The sequence below is a fragment of the Panthera tigris genome, chromosome C1, assembly GCF_018350195.1.
Source record: "Panthera tigris isolate Pti1 chromosome C1, P.tigris_Pti1_mat1.1, whole genome shotgun sequence".
NCBI classification, from domain to species: domain Eukaryota; kingdom Metazoa; phylum Chordata; class Mammalia; order Carnivora; family Felidae; genus Panthera; species Panthera tigris.
In genome coordinates, this window is record NC_056667.1 from 150304181 (window position 1) to 150331912 (window position 27732).

Here is a 27732-nt window from a genome sequence, read left to right on the forward strand (position 1 = left end):
CTCAGGAAAAGGAAACTTCAACCTGGAGACCCTTGCCAAAAAGAGAGTAAGTAAGTTACCGGAGCAAAGCCTTCTCTGCAGTTTGGTGAGGAGAGAGCGCGAGACCTGAGCGAGCCAATAGGAACTGAGCAAGAGGGGGGCTGGGTGCGTGAAGCCAATCAGAGATGAGGTGGATGGGATTAGATTCCATGAAGGCTCGAGTTTCGGTAGCTTGGGCTACCGAGGGACGGGACTCAGCCAATCGGAGCCGAGCAAGGCGGGGTTCGACTCCGGGAAGGGGCGGTCGCAGGGAAGTAAACCCCGCGGCTAGCGCATCTTTCTGCCTCACTTGCTTCTGCATCTGCCTTGCATGTGCATCGGTTCCTCCTCCTTTCTTCCAGTTGGGCGGACGCTGACTCAAAGGGTGACGAGGGACGCTTATTCAGCTCGTCATGGCCTACCCGGGATACGGAGGAGGGGTGAGTCGCTTCTCCGCAGCCTCCGCCCCTGCAAGGTGGAGCGTCCCTGCGGGCGGTGCCAGCCTGAGGGGTCCGCCTTCTGTCTCTGCTTCGCGTGGCTAGTCTCCCGTACTCAGCGGGGCTGAGACTGTACTGTGCTGGAAGCTGGGGTCAAGGGGAGCGGGGAGCCACAGGTTTTCTGGTCCCTGAGGGGCACCTTAGGTGCTCCTTGTGGAGCCAGGGATGTGTTGTGCTTTTAGAAATTGCCTTCTTGGTTTAGAGGAACCAAAGCACCCTTTTCCTGTTCAGTGATGTTTTGTGGTGGACCCACACCTTCCTCAGTTTTGCTACACGTCCTCTTTCCGATTTTTTGACCACTTCTTGTTTTCTTCCCTTTAAGTTGCTTATGAATAAATAAGGTATGCTGAAAGTCTCCTAATTTTTGCTATTCTACCAAGGGCAATCTGTTCCAGATTTTTAGGGGGAAGTGGTCAGGGTTAGGTTACTTTTTCTTACATAACTGTTTATCCTAAATCACCTTTGAGAGTTGGAAGTTGTAATTGTGGTTATATACTCTTTTTAATTCCTAAATTTGGCCTTTTATTGGTCTCTTCTCTTCAAAGAAGTAACTTAAAAAACAAAACAAACAAAAAAACCTCCATGTATTTTTGTTTGTTTTTTATCCATTATATCCTTTTAACATTTACCATTTACTTTCTTAATTGCTTCATGATCTAGTCATGCATTTCCTGGAGTTTGAAGTGCATTTCCTGAGTTCCAATGCTTCCTCCATACCTTTGCCCTGTACACATCTAGTGATGCAGTTCTTCAAACTATTGGTAGTATCCTACCTTTTTCACTCTCCTCCTCCCCCCAATTTAGAATTCTTTTTTTCTTTTCATTCTGGCAGTCTCTACTCATCCTTCAAGGATCAGGTCAAGATTTTTGTTCAAAATGGAATAATGAACAATCTCGATACTTCTTTCTCCTCCAGACTCATAAAAATGCTCAATAAAATGCCTCTCTGAGGTTTTAAAAATGTATACCAAGTTGCAAAGTGAAAAAAGTAGAGAGAAACCATACCGTAGCAGGAAACAAACATCAGACTATCTACATTTTAACCATGGTCTTACTTCTTACTAGTTTAGGAAACCTTTTAAGTTTTAGGTCCTCAACTGCAGAACGTACATAGTATTTTCATACTTCATAAAGTTGTTGGAAAATCAAATCACATAACGGAAAGTATTTAGTACCTGGCCTATAAAAAGCTTTCAGTAAATATTAGCTGTACATTATTATTGTCGGTATTCGTATTGCTATTCTTACTAGTTTTGAAGACTGTGGTTGGAATTATCACTTTATCTGTTTATTGATGTCTTAAAAATTTTTTTTTAAGTTTATTTATGAGAGAAAGAGACAGCACGAGTGGGGGAGGGGCAGAGAGAGAGGGAGACACAGAATCCAAAGGAGGCTCCAGGCTCTGAGCTGTCAGCACAGAGCCTGGCTCACAACTGGAACTCACAAACCATGAGATCATGACCTGAGCCAAAGTCGGAGGCCAAAGTCGGACAGAGTCACCCTGGTTCTCCTATTGGTGTCTTTTTAAAAGGATATTTTCTGGGGGAGAGGATGTTATGCAGTTGCCCATGACTAGTTCACAATTTCGTTGTATTTACCATGTATTCTTCTGTGTCCGAGGTATACTACTTCTTAGTTTGATTGTAGGTGAAATTGCTTTTTGTTTATTTCAGTGATGTTGATGGTAAACACTTAAAAATTGTGTGTCACGTTCATCTGCTAAGTTCCTAAAGGTTAGAGAGTACTTTCTTCTGTTACATTTCTTTGATGCCGGATAACATATTAGTGAACTGAATTATGTCGTAATGCCAGACATCTGGGATTTTTTAGCAAACAGCTTTTGTGACAGTGAATTTGGTTGCTTTTTAGGAACTCTTTCTATCCTTGCTTTTCAGTAGACAACTCATAAATATTACTTTAGTGGATAACAAATAATGTTTGCATTTATAATCTTAACCTTTTTCACTCTTATAGTTTGGAAACTTTAGCGGTCAGATGCCAGGAATGCAGCTGCAGATAGGACAACCAATGCCAGGAACAGGGCCAGACCTGCTCCCCGGTGGATACCCAGCCTATTCTGACAGTTATTCCTCAGCAGGAGACCCCATGTGGACATACTTCACTGCTGTTGCTGGACAGGTGAGATGCTAAATATATTGCACAGATATCAGGGTTTTTGTTTTTGCTTTTGTTTTTAAAATTTTTTTTTAATGTTTGTTTATCTTTGAGGGAGAAGGACAGAGACAAAGAACAGGGGAGGGGCAAAGAGAGAGGGAGACACAGAATCCAAGGCAGGCTCTAGGCTCTGAGCTGTCAGCATAGAGCCCGACGCAGCGCTCGAACCCATGAATGGTGAGATCATGACCTGAGCTGAAATCCGATGCTTAACTGACTGAGCCTCCCATGTGCCCCACAGATAACAGTTTTAAGAAGTGATTGCTTTTTAAAAGAAATGTCAACTCTGTTACTTAGTGTGTCATTTTAAATGTATATGAAATTTGTATTTAAACTTATCTAGACTGATTTTTCTCTTGAGATCAGAGATGAGGGTAGTCATAATTACTTCATTTTTTTAAAACTCTGTTAGTATGATACCTGACCCATTGTTCATTTCACTGAAAGAGGAAACAGTGTGGTATGCTGCATGGTGACTGAGCCAAAGAGGATTGGGGGAAAGAGGCCTACGTGTAAATCTCCTTGAGGAAGCTGGGGCAGAGCGTCAAAAGGAGACTTTTCAATTGTGAATAGTTTGGGAGAGACTTGAAGGTAAAGCACATTGGGAAAGGGTAAAGAAAACAGGGCAGAAAGGAGGTTCAGCTACCAGACAAATGAGAAGAGACAGGTTCACACTGAGTCTTAGTCACAGTCCGTATCTCTTCGTTTATACTTATCGATGAAAACTTTTTGAGTAGTTAGAACTTCACAGAACTTTGATAACACTTTTCATTCGGTATTCTTTCGCTTGAGTGTTCACCAGGTCCCATATACCTGGCTGGAAATAGAGGATACATACAGAATTATTATATGTGGCAGACACTTTGTTTTCGTGACCCCAATTCCATTCACAACCTCTTTTTCCCTTGTGTAGTGGTAGTTGGAAAAGCCCCAGTGTCATCCCGGACACCTTTGTGATTAGTAAAGGTAGCCACGTGCCATTGGACTGACCCTTGAGATGTAGGTGCCGTTTCTTTAGGACACTTTCCTTTTCTAAGGGAGAAAATCCTTTCTGGGAACTAGTGTTGGCCTTTTTTGCTCCTTACTTCTTGCCTAGAAAGGGAACTTGAAGTTCGGAGGTGCAGCAGTCATCTTGGTACCTTGAGTCAACAAGCTTGAGATAAAGTCCTTTGGATGGGATACATGGGAAAATGCAGAGATCCATGGCATCTTAAAGCTGCCTTACAGTCCTGTTCTGCCTGGCCTTGGACTTCTTGTGCAAAACAATGAACCCTTATTGGTTTAAATCTCTTCGGTAGTATTTTCTATTGTTTGCAGCTAACTGTAATGCTAACTGTTACATTATACCATTCCAATCTGCAAAGAACTCTTAAGTACTGTAATGCTGGGAATAAGTCTGTTATCTATAACTGACTATATATTAAATCTACTTTATAAAATTATAACATAAAACATAGGAACTGGGCATATATATTTAGAGACTTTTATTTGACTTCTGAACTCTTTCAGTGTTAAAATCGTCAACACTAATTTGCTGTGTTTGTACTGTTCTTAGTTTCACTCTCTTCAAAAAGGGTTAACAAAGACTAACATAATTTTTATACTCCTTAACCCGAATTTATAATGACTTTTCCTGTGTGTCTTTTGAACCTACTGCTGTTCAACTTTGCTTCCTCTGTAATCTTTGTTCTTTCCCTACAAAAGAATTTCCGTACTCTTCAAGGTCCCTTCTATGTCTCTGAATGTATATAATTCAGAGAAACGTCTTCTGTACACTAAGTGGGCTTTTCCATGAAATGTTAGAGAAGCTCATGGTTGAACAGAAATCATCAGACCACATGGGACAGATTTCCCATTTTAATTGGATTGGTCAAGGTTTTTAGTAAATGCCAATTTCTCTTTTCTAGAAAGTTTTAAGTTTGAGCCTAATGTTTACACAATGTGTTATTTCTTATAAATGAGAAAACAATTGATGAAGCTGAGTAATTATCACTAATGTTAGTCTCAGGTGGAGTATCATTTTCCTACTTAAGGAAAGTTAAAGGTGATTTATAACCATGTTATGTTAAGCGTACTAGAAGATAGAATACATTTTTTTTTTAAAAAATGAGACAAAAGTCATTTCCTACCTTTGCTTCTGATTTAATAATTTGTAAAAGGTTGTCCTTTAAAATTTCCTGTGCAATAATTGACAATGACCTGGCATCTGTGCCGTCATTTCATGGAGATACTATTGACAGTGGCAGCTGTAGACTTCCTTGATTGTTTTTGTTTGTTGGTTTGGTGTTGTTTACTGATGATTTCTTCTCCAATCATGTTAGAAGTGTATGCCTAATTTTTCAAAGTCTTGAAATATAATAGTGATTTGATATAATAAGGAGGTAGGCAATTGTTTAAATAAAAATTCCTTCTAAGGTCTTTATCATTGGAGGAAAAATTTCTAACCTAGCTTTGCTTCTAAACAAATGGTGATTTTATAAAGTACAATTCTCTTACTAAAGAATTTAAAAATTTATAAGAGAAATCTAAAAACTATGCGTGGCAGAGAAAGGAACACTTAGATGCTCTTTGTAGGCACATGGATGATCCATTGGAAAGAATGCTTTTTATTCCTGCTAGAACTACTGGAATTTTTTCTTCTACCGAAATTTTTGTTATAAGGAATTCCCTGCTAAAGATCCATTAAGATATGAGTGTTTATGATACTTCTTAGAAGTAGTTTAGAAACATTTTTTTTTCATTTCTTGGGTCTCTTACAAAAATGAACTCTTAAAAAGTTTGTGTTTTAAATTTGCCTCCCTGATCCTTCCTCAGAGCTAATTTTTTTGCACTTATGACAATGTCTGTGATGCTTCCAAGTAAATTGCTCTGTATATTTTTATAGAAAATAGGGTGAGATACTGAAACATGATGAAAATATTCAACCTGTTTTACTTTGGTTGTGATTTCTTGTTTGTGTTTAAAAAACATTTATTTCCCACAATAAGTTCAAACAAGAATGTTTGGGCACTAATCAGAAGAATACCAACAAGATGCCGGATGACTGGGGGTAATGGTGGGGGGGGAAGGGATTCTCTCCTCCCGGTTACTGCTTCAGTGGTTACAACCTCACTATCCCTTAGAAATAATCCCCCCCATGAAAGGGGCATTAAGGGAATGTGTCTGAGACTGTTCTGAACACATTTTGATCAATTTTCTGTTTTAGGTAGAGTTCCAATGACTCTCAACAGATGTTATTTTGACCTACTATAGGTCAGAATGATTATGTTGTTTCTCAGGAGTAGAGAAAATAGATTGTATCTGAAGTGCTTACAAATTAATAGAATATAATTTGTGAAAAATTATTTATTTTGTATGCTCTTCTGTAATTTGCCTTTGTTGTCAATACTTGTCTCTGTTAATTTTGTAGTTGATAATAATGTTTTAAAAAATGCGTGTCTGTTGATTGGCCTAGAACAGCCAGTCAGCACTTTAATATGATTTTATACAGCTGTGCATTAACTCAGACTATAATTATTTTTTAACAGGATGGTGAAGTGGATGCTGAGGAACTTCAGAAATGTTTGACACAGTCTGGAATTAGTGGAACTTACTCTCGTGAGATCTCCCCCACCCCCGTATTTAAAATGTTAAAAAAAATCTTTTTATCACAGATATACATGCCCATAATTTAAAGAATCAAATAATTCTGCAAAGCTTATTGTGAAGATAACTGTTCCTTGTGTTCCTTGTACATAACTGTCTCCCTGACATTAACTACTCCTAGACGAAATTTCATTCAGCTTTTTCAGGTGACTCTTGAAATTTGCCTCCAGATCTCAAAATAACATACTTTTATCACTATAGATTTTAGTTTTCTTTTTTTAAAGTTTATTTATCTATTTTGAGAGAGAGAGAGAGCAAGAGCAGGGGAGGGAGAGAGAAAATCTCAAGAAGGCTCCATGCTGTCTGTGCATAGCCTGATTCAGGGCCTTATCTCAGCAACCCTGAGACTGTCATCTGAGCTGAAATCAAGAATCACATACTCAACCAACTGAGCTATCCAGGTGCCCCCCTTCTATGAGTGTTTTAATTCTGCTATCATATTCTTAAAATCCAAGAGCTTCTCTTCTTTTTTCATGTAGGTGAAGTCTTCCCTTATCTCTCTGAAACTGTTAATGTATTTTTCAAAGTTTTTTCTTCTTTTGTAAACTGTGTTTTCTCCAATTTTTTTTTCCAGTTTATTTGTTTGGTTGTCTTTCATGTTAGATGCTTTTCTCAGGTGTGCTGATCCTTGTCATACATATTTAACTGAAATGCAGGTGAGATGCTCCGAGGTGTTGGTTTGGTATTCACTATAGGCTTCAATGTCTGGTAGTCTGGTGGGGCAGTTTGTCGTGCAACAATGAGAATCAGCGTATTTTGGGATTTCCTTTTGGGCTGGTTGTTTGGTAGGAAAAGAGGATAGAGGACCCAGGAGGGTTCTCAGTCTTTGATAAACAGTTATTTAAATACTTTGTTTTTGCTAGATAGGTTAGTGTTAGTGTTAGAGTTTAGGGATAGGGTTAGGATATGTGCCTGCAGTTCAGAGACCTCTCCAGAGAATAAAACCCCAGACTTCCCCTGGAGTGAGAATCAACATGGCAGCCATCTACTGATGAGGCAAGAACAGGCTTTGGGGCTCTAAATACTTCTTAAGTAGGTATTCAGTTGATCCTTCTGTTTTTATGTCTACTTTCACACCCATTTTCAGAAATAATAGCAACTCTTAAGTGTTTGAGGTCTTTCCCAGGATAACTAGACTGCTTCTCAGCTTTTTTGTCATGTGTTTAGGAAGCCACTTTTTCAGATTTAGGGTTAAGATTAGGGTGAGGGTTAGGGTTAAGGTGTGTGTCTGGTATTGTACAGTCGAGAGACCTCTCCAGATGGTTAGAGTTAAGGTTCAAGGTTAGGGGTTAGGGGTTAGGGGATGGAGCTTAGGGGCTTGGGTATGCCTAGTGTCTTGGAATTTAGAGACCTCTCCAGAGTATAAATTCCCAGGATTTTCCTGAGGTTGGAATAGACATTGCTGACGTCTTAAGGAGCTAAGGCAAGGAGGGGATTTGGTGCTCTAAATATTCCATAAATAGATATTCAGTTGGTCCTTCTGTTTTTATCTCTACCTTCACACCCATTTTCAGAAATACTACCAATTGATAAATGTTTGTGGGGTCTTCTCCAGGATAAGTAGGCTGCTTGTCAGCTTTTCTTATGTGTTCTGAAGCCATTTTCTCACATCAAGGGCCTAGCATTGGGGTTAAGATTAGGGTTAGGGTTATGGTTAGGGTCACGGTTAATGCTAGTGTATGTTCCGGGTGTTTTGCAGTTCAGAGACATCTCCAGAGGGTGGCAGTTAGGGTTTGTTTTAGTTAGTGTGTATGGTTAGAGGTTAGGGGTTAAGGGTTAGGGTTGTGGATTAGGGGTTCTACTATGTTCCTGGTGTCATGCAGTTCAGAGATCTCTCCAGAGGTTTAGGATTAAGGTGAGGATTAGCATTAGGGCTTCAGAAGTAGGGTTTAGGGATTTGGGTATGGACTAATATCCTACAGTTCAGAGACCTCGCCACAATGTAAGTACCAAGACTTCTGATGAGGTAAAAATAGACATTGCAGCCATCCTCTGAGCTGAGGCAGGGAGGGGATTTGGGGGCTCTAAATGCTCTTTAAGTAGATATTTAGTTGGCTCCATGTTTATCTCTACCTTCACACCCACTTTCAGAAATATTACCAATTCTTAAATGTTCATGGTCGTCCCCAGGACAAGTATGATGCTCCTCCGCTTTTCTTATCGTGTGTTCGTTCAGACGCCACTTTCTCTGATCTAAGGTTACAGTTAGGGTTTGGGTTAGGGTTAGGGATAATGTTAGTGCATATGCCTGTTATCCTGGAGTTCAGAGTCCTTTCCAGAGGCTTAGGGTTAGGGACAGTCTTAGGGTGAAGGTTAGGGTTAGAGGTTAGGGATTGTGTGTTAGGTGTGAAAGGTTTGGGTCTTTGCCTTGAATCTTTCAGTTAGACCACTTCAGAGCATAAAATCCCAGAGTTCTGCCTGGGTGAGAACAGACATGTGAGCCTTATATACAGCTGAGCTATGGATGGGATGTGGGGCTCTAAATACTCGTTAAATGATTCTCAGTTGTCTTCTTATCTGTAACTTCACATTCATTTTCAGAAATACTACCAATTTTAAATGTTTGGGGTCTTCTTTATGATAAGTATGATGCTCCACAGCTTTTCTTGTATGTTTAGAAAGCCACTTTCTCAGATCTTGGGTAGCGTTAGGTTAGGGGTGTTAGCCTTAGGGTCAGGGTCAGTTTTAGGCAATGTGCCTGGTATCCTACAATTCAGAGACCTCTGCAGACAATAAATCCACAGACTTCTGCTGGGGTGATGATAGACATGGCAGCTATCTACCAATCTGAAGCAAGGAGGGGATTTGGGTCCCTAAATACTCTTTAGATAGATATTCACCTGGTCTTCCTGTTTTCATCTCTACCTTCACACACAGTTCTTAAATGTTTGGCATCTTCTCCAAGATAGCTAGGCTGCTTCTCAACTTTTTGTATCATGTATTTAAAAGGCACTTTCTCAGCTCTAGGGTTATGGTTAGGGTTTGCATTAGGTTTAGGGTTACCGTTCTTGTATTTGCCTTGTATCCTGGAGTTCAGTGACCTTTCCAGAAAGTTTGGATTAGGGATAGTCTTAGGGTTAAGGTTAGGGCTACAGGTTAGAGGTTAGGTTTGAAGACTTTGGGTGTGTGCCTGGTATCTTGCTGTTGAGAGATCTCTCCCGACAGTAAATCCCTGGACTTCTGCTGGGGTGGGAATAGACATCGTAGCCATCTATACTGCTGAGGCAAGGAGGGGATATGGTGCTCTAAATACTCTTTAAATGGATATTCAGTTTGTCCTTCTGTTTTTATTTCTGCCTTTGCATCCATTTTCAGAAATAATTGCCAATTCTTAAATGTTTAGGGTCTTCTCATGGATAGCTAGACTGCTGCTCACCTTTTGTTTTTGTTTTCTTCTTCTTTTTTTTTTTAATCAGAAAAACTGTGCTTAGAAAGCCCCTTTCTCATCTCTAGGGTTAAGGTTGGAGTCAGGATTAGTGTTAGGGTTAGGGGTTGTAGGTTACTGGTTAGTGGTTAAAATTAGAGTTAGGATTATGGTTAATGTTAGGGTATGTCCCTGGTATCCTGCTATTCAGAGACCTGTCCAGAAGATTAGTGTTAGGGTTAATGTTAGGGTGATTGTTAGTATCAGGGTTGGAGGTTAGGGCTTAGTGGTTATTGGTTAGTGGTGAGGCCTTTGAACATGTGCCTGGCATCCTGAACTTCAAAAACCTTTCTGGATGGTAAATCCCCCAACTTCTGGTGTGAGCATAGACATGACATCCATCTATGGAGCTGAGGCAAGGAGGAAATTTGGGGCTCTGTATCCTCTTTAAATAAATATTCAGTTGGTCCTTCTGTTTTTATCTCTACCTTCACACCCATATTTAGAAATACTACAGATTCTTAAATTTTGAGATTCTTCCCCAGGATAACTAGGCTGCTTCTCAAAGCTTTTCTTACCATGTATTCCGGAAGCCACTTTCTCCTATCTAAGGTTAGTTTTAGGGTTAGAGTTATAGTGAGGATTAGGATTAGTGTTAGTATTAGGGGTTAAGGGTTAGCGGTTAGTGTTAGGATTATTGTTAGGGTATATAACTGTTATCCTGTCGTGCAGAGACCTCTCTAGAGGGTTAGTGTTAGGGTTAATGTTAGAGTCAATGTTAGTATCAGTGCTAGAGGGTAAGAGTTACTGGTCATTGGTTAGTGGTTAGGGCTTCATATATGTGCCTGATACCCTGAAATTGGAAGAACTCTCCAGACAGCAAATTGCCAGGCTTCTGCTGATGTGAGAATAGACATAGTATCCATCTACAGAGCTAAGGCAAGGAGGGATTTGGGGGCTGTAGATACTTTTTAAACAGATATTCAATTGGTTATTCTGTTTTTATCTCTACCTGCACACCCATATTTAGAAATACTACCAGTTCTTAAACATGTTTGGGGTCTTCCCCTGGATAACTAGGCTACTTTTCAGCTTTTCTTATTGCGTGTTCATGGTCACTTTCTCAGATCTAGGTTAGTTAACTTCCATTCATCTTACTATTTTACAATTCTTTTCCTTTATGTTCTCTCATTCTCTTTTTTCTAATGGTTTATGACTTTAGAAACTTAATTTTTTCCCATTCCAATGGGGTATTAAAAATCTATGAACTTTCCTAAAAATTCTTCTCTATTCTTTGTCAAAAATATTTAATCTTCTATACATATACATTCAATCTTATTTTATGATTGAAGGTATGCTTATATGAAGACTCAGTTCTTGCCATTTGTTATCATCTGTTGAGATTCTCCCACATAACGGATGGGTGCCATGTTAACTTGAAAGCAAAACATACCATTTGCCTGACAAAATGATGGAATGCCATCCAGGGATTGCTCATGGAAACTTTGCCACCCTGCTTCTTCCCACCTGAACAGGATTTGAAGGAGGACTGGGCTCCTGTATTGACTTTTCCACCGGGCCTCTGTTTCTTCATTTGTAAATTGGGACTATAATACCTTTGTAGGTTTATGTAAAATCACAAAATCATGCTACCTGGCTCATAGTGAATACTCATCGAGTGTCTGTTGAATTGTCCATCTGAAAATATTATAACCACCTATTCTAACATTGACACCGTATTAAATAAACATTTAAAGAAAATCAGCTATTTTAACTTGTAGAATGTTTTATGATTTTTTTTCTTAATAGGTCTAAAATTTAGCTGAAATATTTTTTCTCATAAAAATTTCAAAATATGCTAACATCAAATAACAAAATAAGATAATTTTAAGCATTTTTATTTATTCATTTATTCATTTTAAGGAGCGAAGAGTAAGAACTTGGTAAGCTTACCTAAACTGTACTGACGTAATATTTCTTTTATCAAGACTGATATAATAAGTCTTGAGGTAAATCAGCATACTAATTCAATATAATTGTGATAAGGATTAGAAAAATTCTACTTAGTGTGAGTCTTCAGTTATAGTTCTATAAATATGAAAATGTTAATATTTCTAATAACCCATGATATTAAGATAGTTTATATTTATTTTTTCTTCCTGCCTTTTCCCTTGCCCAAGGGAAAACAGCTGCTTCAGATCAGAAGTTCATATTTTTACTTGATTGATTGCAGTAAACTAGCAAATGATTTACCTACATCCGGGTTCATCTTACTTTACTCTGCAGTCTGTTTAATGTAAATGAGTGTTTCTGTAATGGAAATTGTAGAATTGCCCCTCTGCTCTGTAAAATTCCTCAGTGACTTCCCTTGGTCTAAATCTTTAGGGTGGCATTCAAGACTTTCATGATCTGACCCTCTTCTCCCTTTAGATGTCATCACAAGCCAGTCCTTCACCTCAAACTTTAATCACATCTCTACATCTTTCGTGTTTTGTGTACTCCGTATATGTCAGATTTCTATTTAAAAACCTGCTCGTCGTTTGTGTTGGGAAGATCAAAGCCCTCCTTTCCCCTGTGACAATAATTTTCAGTTATTTTATAATTGCTTATATAACTACCAAATCCCCTTACTAGATGTGAATAGTTTGGAGTAGTAGTAATTTTTATTTTAGTCCTTTTTTTTTTTTTTTTTTTTTTTTTTTTTTTTTTACTATGGATGCATAAGCATTCAAAGTTTGTTGATGGGGTGACTGTGTATTTTTGGCAATTTTTAAACATTTTGTTTTATAAAATAGTAATTGTCATAATTTTACATAGATAAAATTGGGCAGACTCCAATTCAAATAATAAATATGTTTTACAGCCTTCAGTTTGGAAACCTGCAGAATTATGATCGCCATGTTGGATGTATCCTTGAATAAAAATAGACAATACTAGAATATGGAATAATTGTTTTCTGAATATAACTAAGCAATTGTTGGCTGTAGATGACTACAGTAAATTAGAGACTTTAAAAATACTTTGTAAGATTCTGTTTGAATTCCATGCTCTTCCATTTTGAAGTAGAAATCTATTCATATGCTGAATTTAGCTAACTTGCAGAAGCATACTAATAGTTTTTTAGTCAATGATTTACAGCTTTGGGTCAAGTAAATTCTCACTGGTATCAAAATTTATTTTTATTAATAAAACTATCAGAGAGATTACACAGGAAAAATGAGGTTTAGTGAATTCAAAGAACTTTGGGCAGCTCTTAATGCCTGGAAGCAAAACTTCATGACTATTGATCAAGACCAAAGTGGCACAGTGGAACATCATGAATTGAATCAAGCCATCGCTGCTATGGGTAAGAATGTTAAAATTCTTTAGAATCTATCCAGATAATTGTTCTTTGATGAAATGAATCTTAACTGTTTTAATTTGTTAAGTGACAAAGGAATCTATTATTTCACCAGCTGTTGCCCAGTTTGATTTGAAGATTGTAGATGAATTCTGATTGAAGACTTTTAACAAAACCATTCTATCTATGTTTTTTTTTTTCAAAAGATGATCTTTTTTATACATTGTGGTTGATAAAATTAATTTCTGAATTCCCTCTGTTGAGTATATTAAAATGCATTCCTCTAATTGTGGGTAACCACCATTTATAGTGTATTCTTTTTTAATTTGCTGAGGTGTCTAATTATTTATTTTATTTTTGTCAGATTTTTGGAAGTATTAATATGCAGTGTTATATTAATTTCAAGAATACAGCATTTCTGTTCGTATCTGTATCAGGTGTTCAACAATTCTATACATTACTCGGTGCTTATCACAAGTATATTCACCGTCTGTAACCATACAACATATATTATGATCTTATTGACTGTATTCCCTATGCTGTATTTTTCAGGGTGACTTAATTATTTTGTTTTAAATTTTTTTTTAATGTTTATTTATTTTTGAGAGAGAAAAAGAGAGCAAGAGTAAGCAAGGGTGGGGCAGAGAGAGAAGGAGATACAGAATCCAAAGCAGGCTCCAGGTTCTGAGCTGTCAGCACAGAGCCCGACATGGGGCTCAAACTTGTGAACTGTGAGATCATGACCTGAGCTGAAGTTGGATGCTTAACCGACTGAGCCACCCAGGCACCCCTTTTTATTTTTTTTTAATGTTTGTTTATTTCTGAATAAGAGAGCACAAGCAGGGGAGGGGCAGAAAGAAGGAGACACAGAATCTGAAGAAGGCTCTAGGCTCTGAGCTGTCAGCACAGAGCCTGATGCGGGGCTCGAACTCATAACCGGCGATATCACCATCTGAGCCAAAGTTGGATGCTTAACTGACTGAGCGACCCAGACGCCCCTGGGGTGACTTAATTATTTCGTAACTGGAAGTTTGTACCACTTATCTCCCCTCTGGTAACCACCAGTTTGTTCTCTATATTTAAGGGCTTTTTTGTTTGTTCCTTTTTTCTTTGTTTTGTTTTTTAAATTCCATATATTTTTGAAACCATATGGTATTTGACTTTCTCTGACTTATTTCGCTTAACATAATACCCTCTAGGTCCATCCATTTGTCGCAAGTGGCAAGATCTCATTCTTTTTTATGGCTGAATAATATTTCATTGTATATATGTACCACATCTTTTTTATCCATTTATTGGTTGCTGGACACTTTGGTTGCTTCCATAATTTGGCTATTGTAAATAATGCTGCAGTAAATACAGGGCTGCACGTATCTTTTTGAATTAGTGTCTTCCTTTTCTTTGGAAATATTCCAGTAGTGGAATTACTGGATTATATGGTATTTCTATTTTTAATTTTTACTTTATTTATTTATTTTGAGAGAGAGAAAAAGCAGGGAGGGGCAGAAAGAGAGGGAGAGAGAGAGAGAATTCCAAGCAGGCTTCCCCATCAGTAAGCCAGATGTGGGGCTCGAACCTATGAATTGTGAGGTTATGACCTGAGCCAAAATTAAGAGTCTGAAGCTTGACCATCCTAGCCACCCAGGTGCTCCCCTCTATTTCTGACTTTTTGAGGGCTCTCCATACTGTTTTTCACAATGGCTGTACCATTTACATTCCTAACAACAATGCAGAAAGGTTTCTTTTTCTCTACATTTTCACCAATACTTGTTATTCCTTTTATTTTTTGATTCTAGCCATTCTGACAGATGTAATGGGATCTTTCATTGTGGTTTTGATTTGCATTTCCCTGATGATTAGGAATGTTGAGCATTTTTTTGTGTGTCTGTTGGCCATATGTTTATCTTCTTTGGAAAAATGTCTGTTTGGGTCTTCTGCATATATTTCATTGGATTATTTGGGGTTTTTTAGTGTTGAGTTGTCTAAGTTCTATATATTTGGATATTAACCACTTACAGGATATGTCATTTGCAAATATCTTCTCCCATTCAGTAGGTTGCCTTTTCATTTTGTTAATGGTTTCCTTCACTGTGCAAAAGCTTTTTTATTTTGGTATAGTCCCAGTAGTTTATTTTTGCTTTTGTTTTCCTTGCCTCAGGAGACCTATCTAGAAAAATGTTGCTTCAGCCAATGTTAAATTACTGTCTATGTTTTACTCTAGGAGTTTTGTGTTTTCAGGTCTCATATTTAGTTCTTTAATCCTTTTTGAGTTTGTGTATGATGTAAGAAAATAGTCCAGTTTCATTCTTTTGCATGTGGCTGTACCATTTTTCTACACCATTTGCTGAAGAGACTTTTTCCCATTGTATGTTCTTGCCTCCTTTGTCATAGATTAATTGACCATATAAGCATGGGTTTATTTCTGAGCTCTCTATTCTGGTCTTTTCATCTATTTGTCTATTTTTGTGCCAGTACCACACTGTTTTGATTACTGCAGTTCTATAGTATATCTTGAAATCTGAAATTGTGATACCTCCCACTTTGTTCTTCTTTCTCAGGATTACTTTGGCTATTTGGGGTCTTTTTAGTTCCAAACGAATTTTAGTATAATTTGTTCTAGTTCTGTGATAAAATGCCATTGATATTTTATAGGGATTGCATTGAATCTGTATATTGCTTTGAGTAATATGGACATTTCAACAACACTGGTTTTTCCAATTCCTGAGTATAGAATAGTGTTCATTTGTGGTAAGAGCTCTAATTTGATAGCAAAGGCTTATCTCAATATATTACTGGTTTCTGTATTATACTCTAGCTTTTCAGCAATAAAAACCATGTTTTCTAAATTTTTCTTCGTTTTCTTATGTGGTTAGTATACACAGTATATGCCAAAATACCTCAGAATGCAAAGTCTGCATTTTAGAGTATTTTAAAAGAATGTAACTTTATTTTTATCCTATCTTTGGTAAGCTGAGGTTCTCAGTCTACTTTCTTTCATAAGTGGTAATATAAAATGGTGTTTAACCTGCTTTTACAGTTCATGTAGTATTCCTAATTGTGTTTACCCTTTGATTTTTTTACACTCATTTCTAAACAAAATACAGTTTTAAGAAAATTAACCTTTTGAAATTTAAAATCTGAACCCAATGCAACTTATCTCAAATTCCAATTTAAAGAAGCTAAAGCTAGTGATTTGTTTTGTTTTATAATTAGACATTTTAATTTAATAGATGGTCATTTTAGAGACAGTCCTGGACACATCATATATAGTTCAGTTAAAGCATTAATACCTAATGGATTAAACTTGATCCTTAATTCAACATAATGTAGAAAAGGTACTATAACCTTAGGCAAAAAAGAAAACTGCCAGAGTTCACATAGGCATTTGAGTGCCATAGAGAGATATTGTGGATTATTCAAATTTAAGATCTTCAGATACATGTTAAAATATTCAAATTATTTTGCTGAGAATGCTATGGGAAATAATAAGAGTTTTATCATTACACATTCAGATCATAACTCTCTACCAGGAAGCTTAAAATACATTTGCATATAATTACATAAGTTTCCATATTTTACTTCTATTAATTTATACCTTTCCATTTATTTATTTATTTATTTATTTATTTTTAGCAAGTTCCCTGGATTGTAGCTACACATAAAATTTTCTCTACGTTTATTATTGTTTTCCTCTTTGAGTAGATTGTCCAAATCTGCTAATATAGTAATAAATAAAGACAATAATTCTAGGTCAGCATCCTTCACAGTACAGTATGCACATATTGGAAAGTTGCTAAGAATAGATCTTAAAAGTTCTCATGACAAGAAGAGAAAATTCTGTAACTATATAAGGTGACAGGTGTTAACTAGACTTATTATAGTGATCATTTTGTAATATATGCAACTATGGAATCATTATATTGTACATCTGAAACTAATATAATTATATATGCCAATTATACCTCAATGAAAAAAAAAAGCAAAAAGGAAATAAAGAATTTAAGTGATAGCAAAAATCACTAATAATCTTTCCTTGATATTTTTTAAAGAACTATGAAATTACAGAATTGAAATATTGGAGCATTAAAATCTATAAAATATTCTAGACATTATTTAAAAATAAAAATATATTCTAAAAATACAAAAACATAATTTTGTTTTTTCTTAGCTATGACTTCATTACAGAGCTAGAATTTAGATGTTTATGTACCACTTAACTATTAGTAAAGCCTTTGTCTGGTAAGTTTCAATACGAATGTGTTTTATTTTTAGTATATATTTTTATGGAATGAATTTTGGAATTTTATTTTTTTGATTGTTTTTAAAGAAAATGCAATGCTGTGATGTTCTTATGGTGTTTGGTTTTAGAAGTTTTAATCTGTTAATTCTTATTTCTAGGTTATAGGTTGAGCCCTCAAACATTAACTGCTATTGTTAAACGGTACAGCAAGAATGGCAGAATCTTCTTTGATGATTATGTGGCTTGCTGTGTGAAGCTTCGAGCACTGACAGGTATTCATCATTTAAAAATGGGTATAGCGTTATGTAGCTATTTTTCTTTTTCTTTTTCGTTTTTGAAATTACTGATTTTTTTTAAGTTTATTTATTTTGAAAGAGACAGTAGGGGAGGGGCAGACAGAGGGTGACAGAGAATCCTAAGCTGGCTCCTCACTGTCAGCACAGACTGATGTGAGACTTGAACTCATGAAACCATGAGATCATGACCTGAGCAGAAACCAAGGGTCAGACACTTAACTCGCTGAGCCACCCAGGTGCCCCGTAGCTATTTCTCTGAAAAATATCTCTTGTTTTCTTCGACAAGTTTGTAATATTATGTATTTTTCACCGTTATTCACTGTTAAATTTAATCAGTTTTAAGGCTTTAAAACTTTAGCAATATTGTGAAAAAAAATTTTAAAAAACTTTAGCAATATGAATACTGAAAGATTGTTGTAGCTCAGTTTTGGAAAGTTTTCATGTCTCAGTTGCCTGGGATATGAAATCACTTGATTTAATTGAGTATGAAGAGAAAGAGGGAAGATGGCAGTGGAGTAGAAGGACCCTAAGCTCATCTTGTCCCATGAACACATCTAGATAGCTATCAAATTATCCTAAGTACCCCAGAAATCAACCTGAAGATTGACAGAACAAACTCCACAACTAAAGGGAGAGAAGAGGCCACATCAAAGAAGGTAGGATGAGTGGAGACATGGTTGAGGGGAGAAATGGATCATGGGTGGTGTAGGGAGGAGGAAGCTGTAGTCATGGAGAAGGGTGAGAGAGAGAGGAACAAATGGGAATGCATAAGGAGAATGTTTCCCCAAAGCATTGGCTTGGAAAATGAGAGAGGCTGAATTTCACGAGTTCTTGCCACTAGCAGGGCTTGAAGCTTAGACTTTTGAAGGTCAACAGACTTGACTAGGATAGAGTCCAGAGGGTACTGCACTGCTCCTGGAGAGAAGGCAGGCACACAACCTAGGGGCAGACAGCATGGAAACAGTGATTTGAAGAATGCTTGGGGTACACAGTGGGGAGAATATTCACTCTTCTTGCACATCCCTGAGAGGCAGCATTCACAGAGACACCTCTCCAGGAACAAAGGAGCCAGCTGGTGTCACTTCCCTCCCCCACCCTTCAGCATAAGCACATAGCTGCATGTGGGAAGTGGCATAGTACGTACACGGGCTGCCTGATTTCCTTATACCAAACCCCACACCCCTGTGCTCTAGCAGGACTCAGTTCTCAGTCAAGCATGCCTTAGTCTCAGAATGGCAGGCTCCTTCCCCAGAAGACCAGCACAAGCCCCTGCCTCCACCACATCTGACAGAAGAGTTCTATACGGCCTCAGTTCTGGTGCAGGTTGGTGTCAGGTCTCATTAAACAAGCAGACTAGAGCACACCTAGTTAAAACTTGCCATGTTCTGGCCAGTGACCAAACACTGCCCACAGCAGGTAAGTAGAACCTCTACAGATGACTGGCCAGAAGGATAGAGCAGCCAAAACATAAGAGCAGAACTCACACAGCAAACATCAGAGATACTCCTTGAAGCACCAGGCCCTGGATACTACATGACCTCTTCTTCATGAAGCTATTACTCTCAGGAGCAGGAGAATTAACTGGCCTTTCTAACACAGAAGAAGACCGAGACTTAGACAAAATGCCAAGATGGAGGAATTTATCCCAAATGAAAAAACAAGATAAGGCCACAGCCAGAGATCTAAGCAAAACAAATGTAAGTAACATGCCTGATGGAAAATGTAAAGCAACAATCATAAGGTTACTCACTGGGGTTGAGAAAAGAATATAAGACATCAGGGTGACCCTTGTCACAGAGGAAAAAGAGTTAAAAAAAGAATCAGAGATGAAAAATGCAATAAATGAGATTGGAAATAGGCTTGATACAACGAACAGCAGGCTGGAAGAAGCAGAGGAATGAATTAGCTATATTGAAAACAAAATGGAAAATAATGAAGATGAACAAAAGAGACAAAGAAGAATTATGGAACGTGAGAATAGACTTAGGGAACACAGTGGCTTCATCAGATGTAATAACGTTCATATTATAGGAGTCCCAGAAGAAGAAGAGAGAGAAAAGAGGGCAGAAAATTTATTTGAACAAATAAGGGCTGAAAACTTCCCTAATCTGGGGAAGGAGACATCCAGATCTAGGAGGTACAGAGAACTCCCATCAAAATCAACCAAAGCAAACCAACACCAAGACATACTATAATTCAATTTGCAAAATATAGTGATAAAAAATCTTAAAAGCAGCGAGGCAAAAGAAGTCGTTAACTTATAAGGGACAACCCATAAGGCTAGCTGGAGATTTCTCAACAGAAACTTGGCAAGCCAGAAAGAAGTGGCATGCTGTATTTAAAGTGCTGAGTGGGAGGGGCGCCTGGGTGGCTCAGCTAGTTAAGTGTCCAACTTCGCTCAGGTCATGATCTCACAATTCGTGAATTCACGCTCTGGGCTGGCAGCTTGGAGCCTGGAGCCTGCTTCGGATTCTGTGTCTCCCTCTCTCTCTGCCCCTCACCCACTCACACTCTGTTTCTCAAACATAAACATTAAAACTAAATTGAAAAAAAAAAATAAAGTGCTGAGTGGGAAAAATCTGCAGCCAAGAATACTTTATCCAGCAAGTTTGTCATTCAGAATAGTTGAGTTTTCTAGACAAGCAAAAATGAAAGGAATTAGTGACCACTAAACCAGCTCTGCAAGAATATTAAAGGAGACTCTGAGTGCAACAGAGAGACCAAAAGTGATAAAGACAAGAAAGGATGAGAGAAAAATCTCCAGAAACACTGACAAAACAAGTAATAAAATGGCACTAAATACATTTCTCAAGGACTATTTTGAATGTACATGGACTTAACACTCCACAATCAAAAGACATAGGTTGTCCAAATGGATTGAAAAACAAGACTCATCTATACATTGCCTATGAGACTTGTTTTAGACCTAAAGACACCTGCAGATTGAAAGTGAGGGGATGGAGAAAAATTTATCAAGCAAATGGATGTCAAAAGAATGCCAGAGTTGCAATGCTTATATAAAACAAATAGAATTTAAAACAAAGACTGTAATAAGATATATAGAAGGGTACTTACATCATAATAAAGGGGACAATTCAACAAGACTATCTACCAATTTGCAAATATTTATGTACCCAACATGAGAGCAGTTAAATATATAAAACAATTAATAACAAACATAAAGGAATTAATGATAATAATACAATGATAGTAGGGGACTTCAACATCCTGACTTACATCAATGGACAGCTAATCTAAACAGAAAATAAACAAGGAAACAATTTCTTTGAATGACACTCTGGACCAGATGACTTAACAGATATATTTGGAACATTCCATCCTAAATCAGTATAACACATTCTTTTCAAGTACATATGAAACATTCTCCAGAATAGATCACGTTAGGTCACAAATCAGGCCTCAATTATACAAAAGGATTGAAATCATACCATGCATCTTTTCTGACTACAGCACTATGATACTAGAAGTCAACTACAAGAAAAACTACTTGGAGAGATCATAAATATACAGACATTAAACAATATCGTACTAAACAATGAATAGGTCATCCAGGAAATTAAAAAAAATACGTGGACACAAATTAAAATGAAAACACAATGGCCCAGAATCTTTGAGATGAAGCAAAAGTAGTGCGGAGAGGGAAGTATATAGCAATACGTGTCTATCTCAAGAAGCGTAGAGCCAGAAAAATTAATCCTCAAATGTTTGTATAACCACAAAAGACCCCAAATAGCCAAAGCAGCCTTGAAAAAGAAAAGCAGAGCTGGAGGCATCACAATTCCAGACTTGAAATTAGATCACAAAACTATAGTAATTGAAACAGTATGGTGCTAGCACAAAATTAGACATATAGATCAATGGAACAGAATAGAAAACCCAAAAAATGACCCCACAATTATGTAGTCTGTTAGTCTTTGGCAAAGCAGGAAAGAATATCCAATGGGAAAAAGACAATCTCTCCAACAAATAGTGTTGGGAAAACTGGACAGCAACATGGACCACTTTCTTATACCATACACAAAAATAAATTCAAAATAGATTAAAGACCTAAACTGTGAGCCTTAAAACCATAACAATTCCAGAGGAGAACACAGGCAGTCACCTCTTTGAAATTGGCCATAGCAACTTTTTTCTAGATATGTCTCCTGAGGCAGGGGAAACAAAAGCAAAAATAAACTATTGAGACTTGATCAAAATAAAACACTCATGGGGTACTTGGTTGGTTTAGTCAGTAAAGCATTCAACTCTTGATTTCAGTTCATGTCATGATCTCATGGTTTCATGGGTTTGAGCCCCGCATCGGACTCTGCACTGGTGGCATGGAGCCTGCTTGGGATTCTCCCTCTCTCTCTGCCCCTCCCTCACTCACATTCTCTATGTCTCTCTCAAAATAAATAAATAAGCTTAAAAAAAATAAAAAAATAAAACACTTCTGCACAGCAAAGGAAACAATCAACAAAACTAAAAGGCAACCTATGGGACTGGAGAAGATATTTTCAAATGGCATGCCTGATAAAGGGTTAGTATCCAAAATATATAAAGAACATTATAAAATTCAACATCCAAAAAACAAGTAATCCAATTAAAAAATGGGCAGAAGACATGAATAGACTTTTTTTGCAAAGAAGACATCCAGATGGCCAACAGACACATGAAAAGATGCTCAACATCACTGTTCACCAGGGAAATACAAATCACAACTACAATGAGTTCCCCACCCCTAATAGAATGGCTAAAATCAACACAAAAAACAACAGGTGTTGGTGAGGCTGTGGAGAAAGGGTAACCCTCTTGCACTGTTGGTAGGAATGCAAACTGGTGCAGCCACTCTGGAAAACAGTATGAAGGTTCCTCAAAAAGTTAAAAATGGAACTATCATACAATCCAGTAATTGCACTACTAGGTATTTACCCAAAGAATACAAAAATCCTGATTCAATGGGATACATACACCCAGATATTTATAATAGCATTATCTATAGTAGCCAAATTATGAAAAGCCCAAGTATCCATCTATTGATGAATGGATAAAGAAGATGTGGTACGTATACACAATGGAATATTACTCAGCCATCAAAAGGAATGAAATCTTGCCGCTTGTGACACGGATGGAGCTAGAGAGGTTCAAGCTAAGTGAAATAAATCCATTAGAGAAAGACGTATACCATATGATTGCACTCACATGTGGAATTTAAGAAATGTGCAAAGGGAAAAAAGGCAAACCAAGGAACAGAGTTTTAGCTATAGAGAGAACAAACTGATGGTCAACAGAGGGGAGGTGTTTGGGGGGATGGGTTAAATAGGTGATGGGGATTAAGGAGTGCACTTGTGATGAGCACCTGATAATGTGTGGAAGTGTTGAATTACAATATTGTACGCCTGAAACTAATACTCCACTGTATGTTAACTAGCTGGAATTTAAAGAACAACTTTAAAAAAAACCTTAAAAACATTTATTTTCATTTTTATTAATTATTTTGAGAGAGAGAGCACAGGAGCAGGGGAGGGACAGAGAGAGAGAGGGAGAGAGAATCCCAAGTAGGCTCTGCACTATCAGCACAGAGCCTGACACTGGGCTCAAACTCACAAACCTCAAGATCTTGACCTGAGCCAGAGTCAGATGCTTAACTGACTGAGCCACCCAGGCACCCCTAAAAAATCCTTTTTTTAAAAAATTGAGAATGAAATTAGTCATTTTTTAGAACCTAGGGACACTAAGCATTTACAACTATATATTTTAAATTGTGATAATTTTTTGTTTGTTTAAAGATTTGTTTAGGAGAAGAGACCACTTGCAACAAGGGGTTGTGAATTTTGTATATGATGATGTAAGTATTCTGGTATTTACACTGTTCCCTAGATGTGTTCATAATTGTTAAAAAAATTTAAGAGGTCTCTGGTACCAGTAATGGGAATAATATATTTTATAGACCATATTCCTTTTCTGAATTTATCAGCTAAATGCAAATAAAAGGTTAAATACTTGTATAAATATCAAGTTGACATTATATTATAAAGGTACTTCTAAAGTTTATGACATGTTTTTGGCAGTTTACCTTTCAAATCATTTTTAAGGGCAAAGCTACCATTTTTATAAAGAGTAGTTTATATTTTGGTAATCTTCAAGAGGAAATTTTCATCTATAATGATAAATTATGAAGCTGTTCATTTCTCATTTCAAATGGTTGCAATTAACCTGATTCCAGTGGTTTTTTTTTGTTAATTGAAACTAATTATATTTCACATGTACTTCAATGTTTCAGGGTTTTTGTTTTGTTCTTGTTATGAGGAAGTTAGGGAGTCAACACTTCCCTGCTAGTACATACTGGTTTAAATTACAAACCTTGGAAACTTTAAAAATTTCCCCTCTTGTGAAAATGTTTTCATGGAGTATAATTAATCAAAAGCAAAAAGCCTTTTGTTGTTACCAGCTGATGATTTTGCTTATGTGTTAGTTTTTGCAGGGTACTATGGCAATTTGAATGTCTAGAATTTGAAAGCTGAAGAAATACTGTGAATTTTTTTTTACTTGGAAGATATGAACTGGACTACTTTGAATTTAATGCTTTTTTGGCTCTCCCATGTTTCTACCTTGTTATAAGTCTGTCCTATTTCTATGTGTTTTTACTTTAGTGCATAATTTAAAGCAATACAAGAAATGTTTTTGTATTTGGAATAGTAGTGCTTTTAGGAAAGCTGTTCACTTAACGTATCTTAGTATCATAAAACATTGGTATATGATGAATTGATGTAAATACCTTTTAGCCTTAATTTTTAACATTGTAAATCCAGAAGAATGTATTTACAAGATAGATTATATAAGAAGCCAAATGTGAAAGCCTAGATAAAGCTAATGTATACTTACCTGAAGGTTACAAATTATACATTGAATTTTTTTTCCTCGTTGTTGGTTTTGAAGGTGAACTAGAAGAAGTCTGGATTTTGTGCCATATTTGTAGAAGGGTTTCTTTATTCTTTGATTGCATAATTTAAGAAGAGAAACTCACTGGTCTTTGCCTATGAAGAAGAAAATCGTAGTTCCTAAAATTTTGTATTACATCACCTTAAGTAGACTGCAAATTAATATATAGAGAAATAAGGCTATAGGAAGCATTTTTTTCCTTTATTTTTTTCAGTGTATATTTTTCTTCAATATGCTTTATTATCTTCTGTGGAAAAAAAAAGTTCTTAACAGAACATACGTTTTCTCTCTGCATTTTTTTTTTTCATTAGTGATGACCTAGAGGGCCTAAAATGGCATCTTCCTTTTAAATCTAGACTTTCTGGAAGTGACACATATTTTTAATGAGATGTCAACATTTCAATGTATTCTATTAAACTAAATTGTTTCATATATAATGCCAACTGTTTACAAAGTTAAAAAAATCAAGTAATCTACCAATTTGTTTAGATATTCAGAAACTGTAAGTTCACCTTTCTTGACATTAGCCGCAGGTTTTGGCATTGCTAAACTGGCAAGTCATTGAATGCAGGTGTGTAGTGTGGGGGGTACTGACCACAGCAGGCACCACACCCTGTTTCAGAGTGGCATCGCTGTGGAGATTGCAAAGTGGTCATCACATCCTTAGCATTTCAGATCCCTGATATGAACTGTTGTAGTTAATCCTGCCCCGTTCCTTGCAAACACTCTTAAGTCTTTCTTAATGAAGATTTGAAACACCATGTGTTTTTCTTACACCTTAACTGAATGTCTTCCAGCTTCAAATGCAAGTACAAATTGACATAATTTTAGTATGACTGGTGACCAAATTAATTATTCTTTTTAGAAAATTCCGGGTTTCTTAAAGGATGGAGGATGAATGGTAGCATCTTGAAAAAAAAAAAAAAGTTTCGTAAACTTACAGAATTTTAAATCCACTTTCAACAGTCCTGGAAAGGAAGTATTGGGTAGTCATTTTGACGTTATATTTTTATATAATTAGCTGTCAGATTCATTTGGTCAGCAGTATAAACGTGTGAATAAATAATCCATATACTTTTGTCCTCTGGCTGCTAATTTTTTTTTCCATGAACATATATTTAATAATGTGAGAGGATGTTAACTGAGGTATAAAATAAAATACAGTATTCTAATTAGAAGTGTTGTAGAAGAAACTAATGTAAACACACTCTTACATCATTCATGTTGAATGAGGATGATAATATGACTCAGCAGCCTGGTATCTTAACATCCAGCTTATAGGTAATTGCATTGCTGTACCGTTCTGACGTCAGTTACAATTTTTCTTGCTTGTAGGCTAATGGTTGAGGCTAAAAACTTTAAAAATGATATATGATAGTATTCATTTAAGTTTCTGCCAAATGACACTTTGTATTAGAACTCTTCATGTGATTCTCTAACTCGTCCTTTTCCAAAGGTGTTTCTGTGAATTTTGGTCATGGTCAGTCTGTGAAGCTGTTTCAGTGACCAAACATATTTGGGAAATTCTCACCCTTTTCAGGGAGCTTGATAAAGCCTAAGGTCCATAAAATCCTGTTTACTTCTGTTTGACATAGTTCCAAAAATTTTTGACCACAGAACTCCTTTCTCTAGCAGAACTAATTTTCCATGCCAATCCAACTTGTCAGACAGTTCTTTTGCACTGTCCATTAACTAGATAATCTTATAAAACGTTAGGCATAGAGGATATTTTAGATGGAGTTTTTATACCGAAATGCAACTCACTTTTTGATGCTTTAAAGATAATTGATGTAAACAGACATCCATTACTAAAGTAAAAATTAAATAGTCTTATGATGAACAAGGACTGGAATATGAATATAGTATGGTAGTTTGTACTGGTTAACTCACACCCAGTTTTCTTGTAAAGAGGAAAATACTGAATAATGTACACTCTTAACATCTAAGTGCTTTTATTTATACAGTAAACATGTTTCCATGTCATTTTGAGAATTTTTTAATAAACATTCAAATAGCTTGCTGTAAAGTTTTGTATCATACAAAATCTGTTAACATATATGAGATGCTTCAGTTCAAATAACAGTGCAGTAATTCACCTCCGCCTAAAAAACTGCCAAATGGTTCAATGTCAGATGTTGCACTTCTATTTTGAGTGGCAGTTTACACCTTTTAAATTATATCAAGGGGAAATAAATACTGTTGGAATCTTAATTTGGTCCACTTTAAAGTAATTTCAAGGACTGTGCTCATTTGATCTATGTAAGCATGCATTCAGAAACAAAAAGTAATTTAAAAGTGTCAAATAATATATTTATTTCCAGAAAAGGTATTCACCCTGGAAGAAAGTAGAATTTATTAATGAAGTTCAAAGTCTGTGCAGTTTAAAAAATGACAAACATCAATTTATAATTCTTTCTCTAAGGAAAATATACAAATCAAGTTCACTTGTACTCTTCCGGCATTACTAAACTGGACAAACTAAATGAATACAATTTGTCAGAAATGTGCTTTTCTTTTGTACTTTTGACAAATTCATAGATGATATGTTTTCTCAAATTTGTAGCAGTTTTCTGGGAAATTAATAGGAATAAATTTGTGAACATCTGGTAATTAAATCTAGTGAGTAAAAATCCAAGACTTCTTTCACGTTAGCATTTTTTCTTTTCTTTTAAACTTTAAAATGCAGCCATGGGTGTTTTATTACTTTGAAACTTGTATTAAAAAACCACATCTTTTTGATTTTGTAAGCACTTTGAAATAAATGTACAATTCTAAGCTATCATCTGAGAGTATGTCTAGACTTTATAATAAAATTAGATGACACAAAGAAAAAACAAATATTTAAAACTTCTGTTATAGTGATGAATGCAGAGAAGATTTTAAGTGAATACTGTTTAGGTAATTTGTAGTATAGAATAAGGTTACAACATCATATATGTCCATATATTAAGTTAAATATTTCCTGTAATTTAGAATACTGAGCACAAAACTACTTTCCAGCAAAACATTAGGACACTTATGAAAAATTTGTCTGGCTCACTATCAACTCATTATTTGGATGCTGGGAAATCTGTGCTTTTGTTTCTTGCCATTTCTTTTTCTACTTGTTTTAAAAAACTTATTTTACCGGCATCTAATAAAGAAAAGAGCCTTATATTGCTTAACATTCCTTTTACCCAGGTAGCTTGGCGATGTACAGCTTTGTGTATTATTTT

At 36.4% G+C, this 27732-nt stretch overlaps 1 protein-coding gene across 2 annotated transcripts; it reads left to right on the forward strand.

Moving 5' to 3' along the window:
- Positions 1 to 240: 240 nt before the first annotated feature.
- GCA (grancalcin) lies at positions 241 to 27004 on the forward strand. 2 transcript variants are annotated; one of them, XM_007078446.3, is made up of 8 exons: positions 245 to 458; positions 2490 to 2654; positions 6218 to 6287; positions 12563 to 12606; positions 12898 to 13045; positions 17438 to 17551; positions 23365 to 23423; positions 24051 to 27004. In XM_007078446.3, exons 1-8 carry the CDS (start codon positions 432 to 434, stop codon positions 24075 to 24077), a joined length of 654 nt encoding a protein of 217 aa, XP_007078508.1. In that variant the 5' UTR covers positions 245 to 431; the 3' UTR covers positions 24078 to 27004. The 2 variants fall into 2 exon arrangements, with proteins under 2 accessions (XP_042850507.1, XP_007078508.1); XM_042994573.1 differs by having other exon boundaries at positions 241 to 458; positions 23365 to 27004.
- The last annotated feature ends 728 nt before the right edge of the window (positions 27005 to 27732 follow it).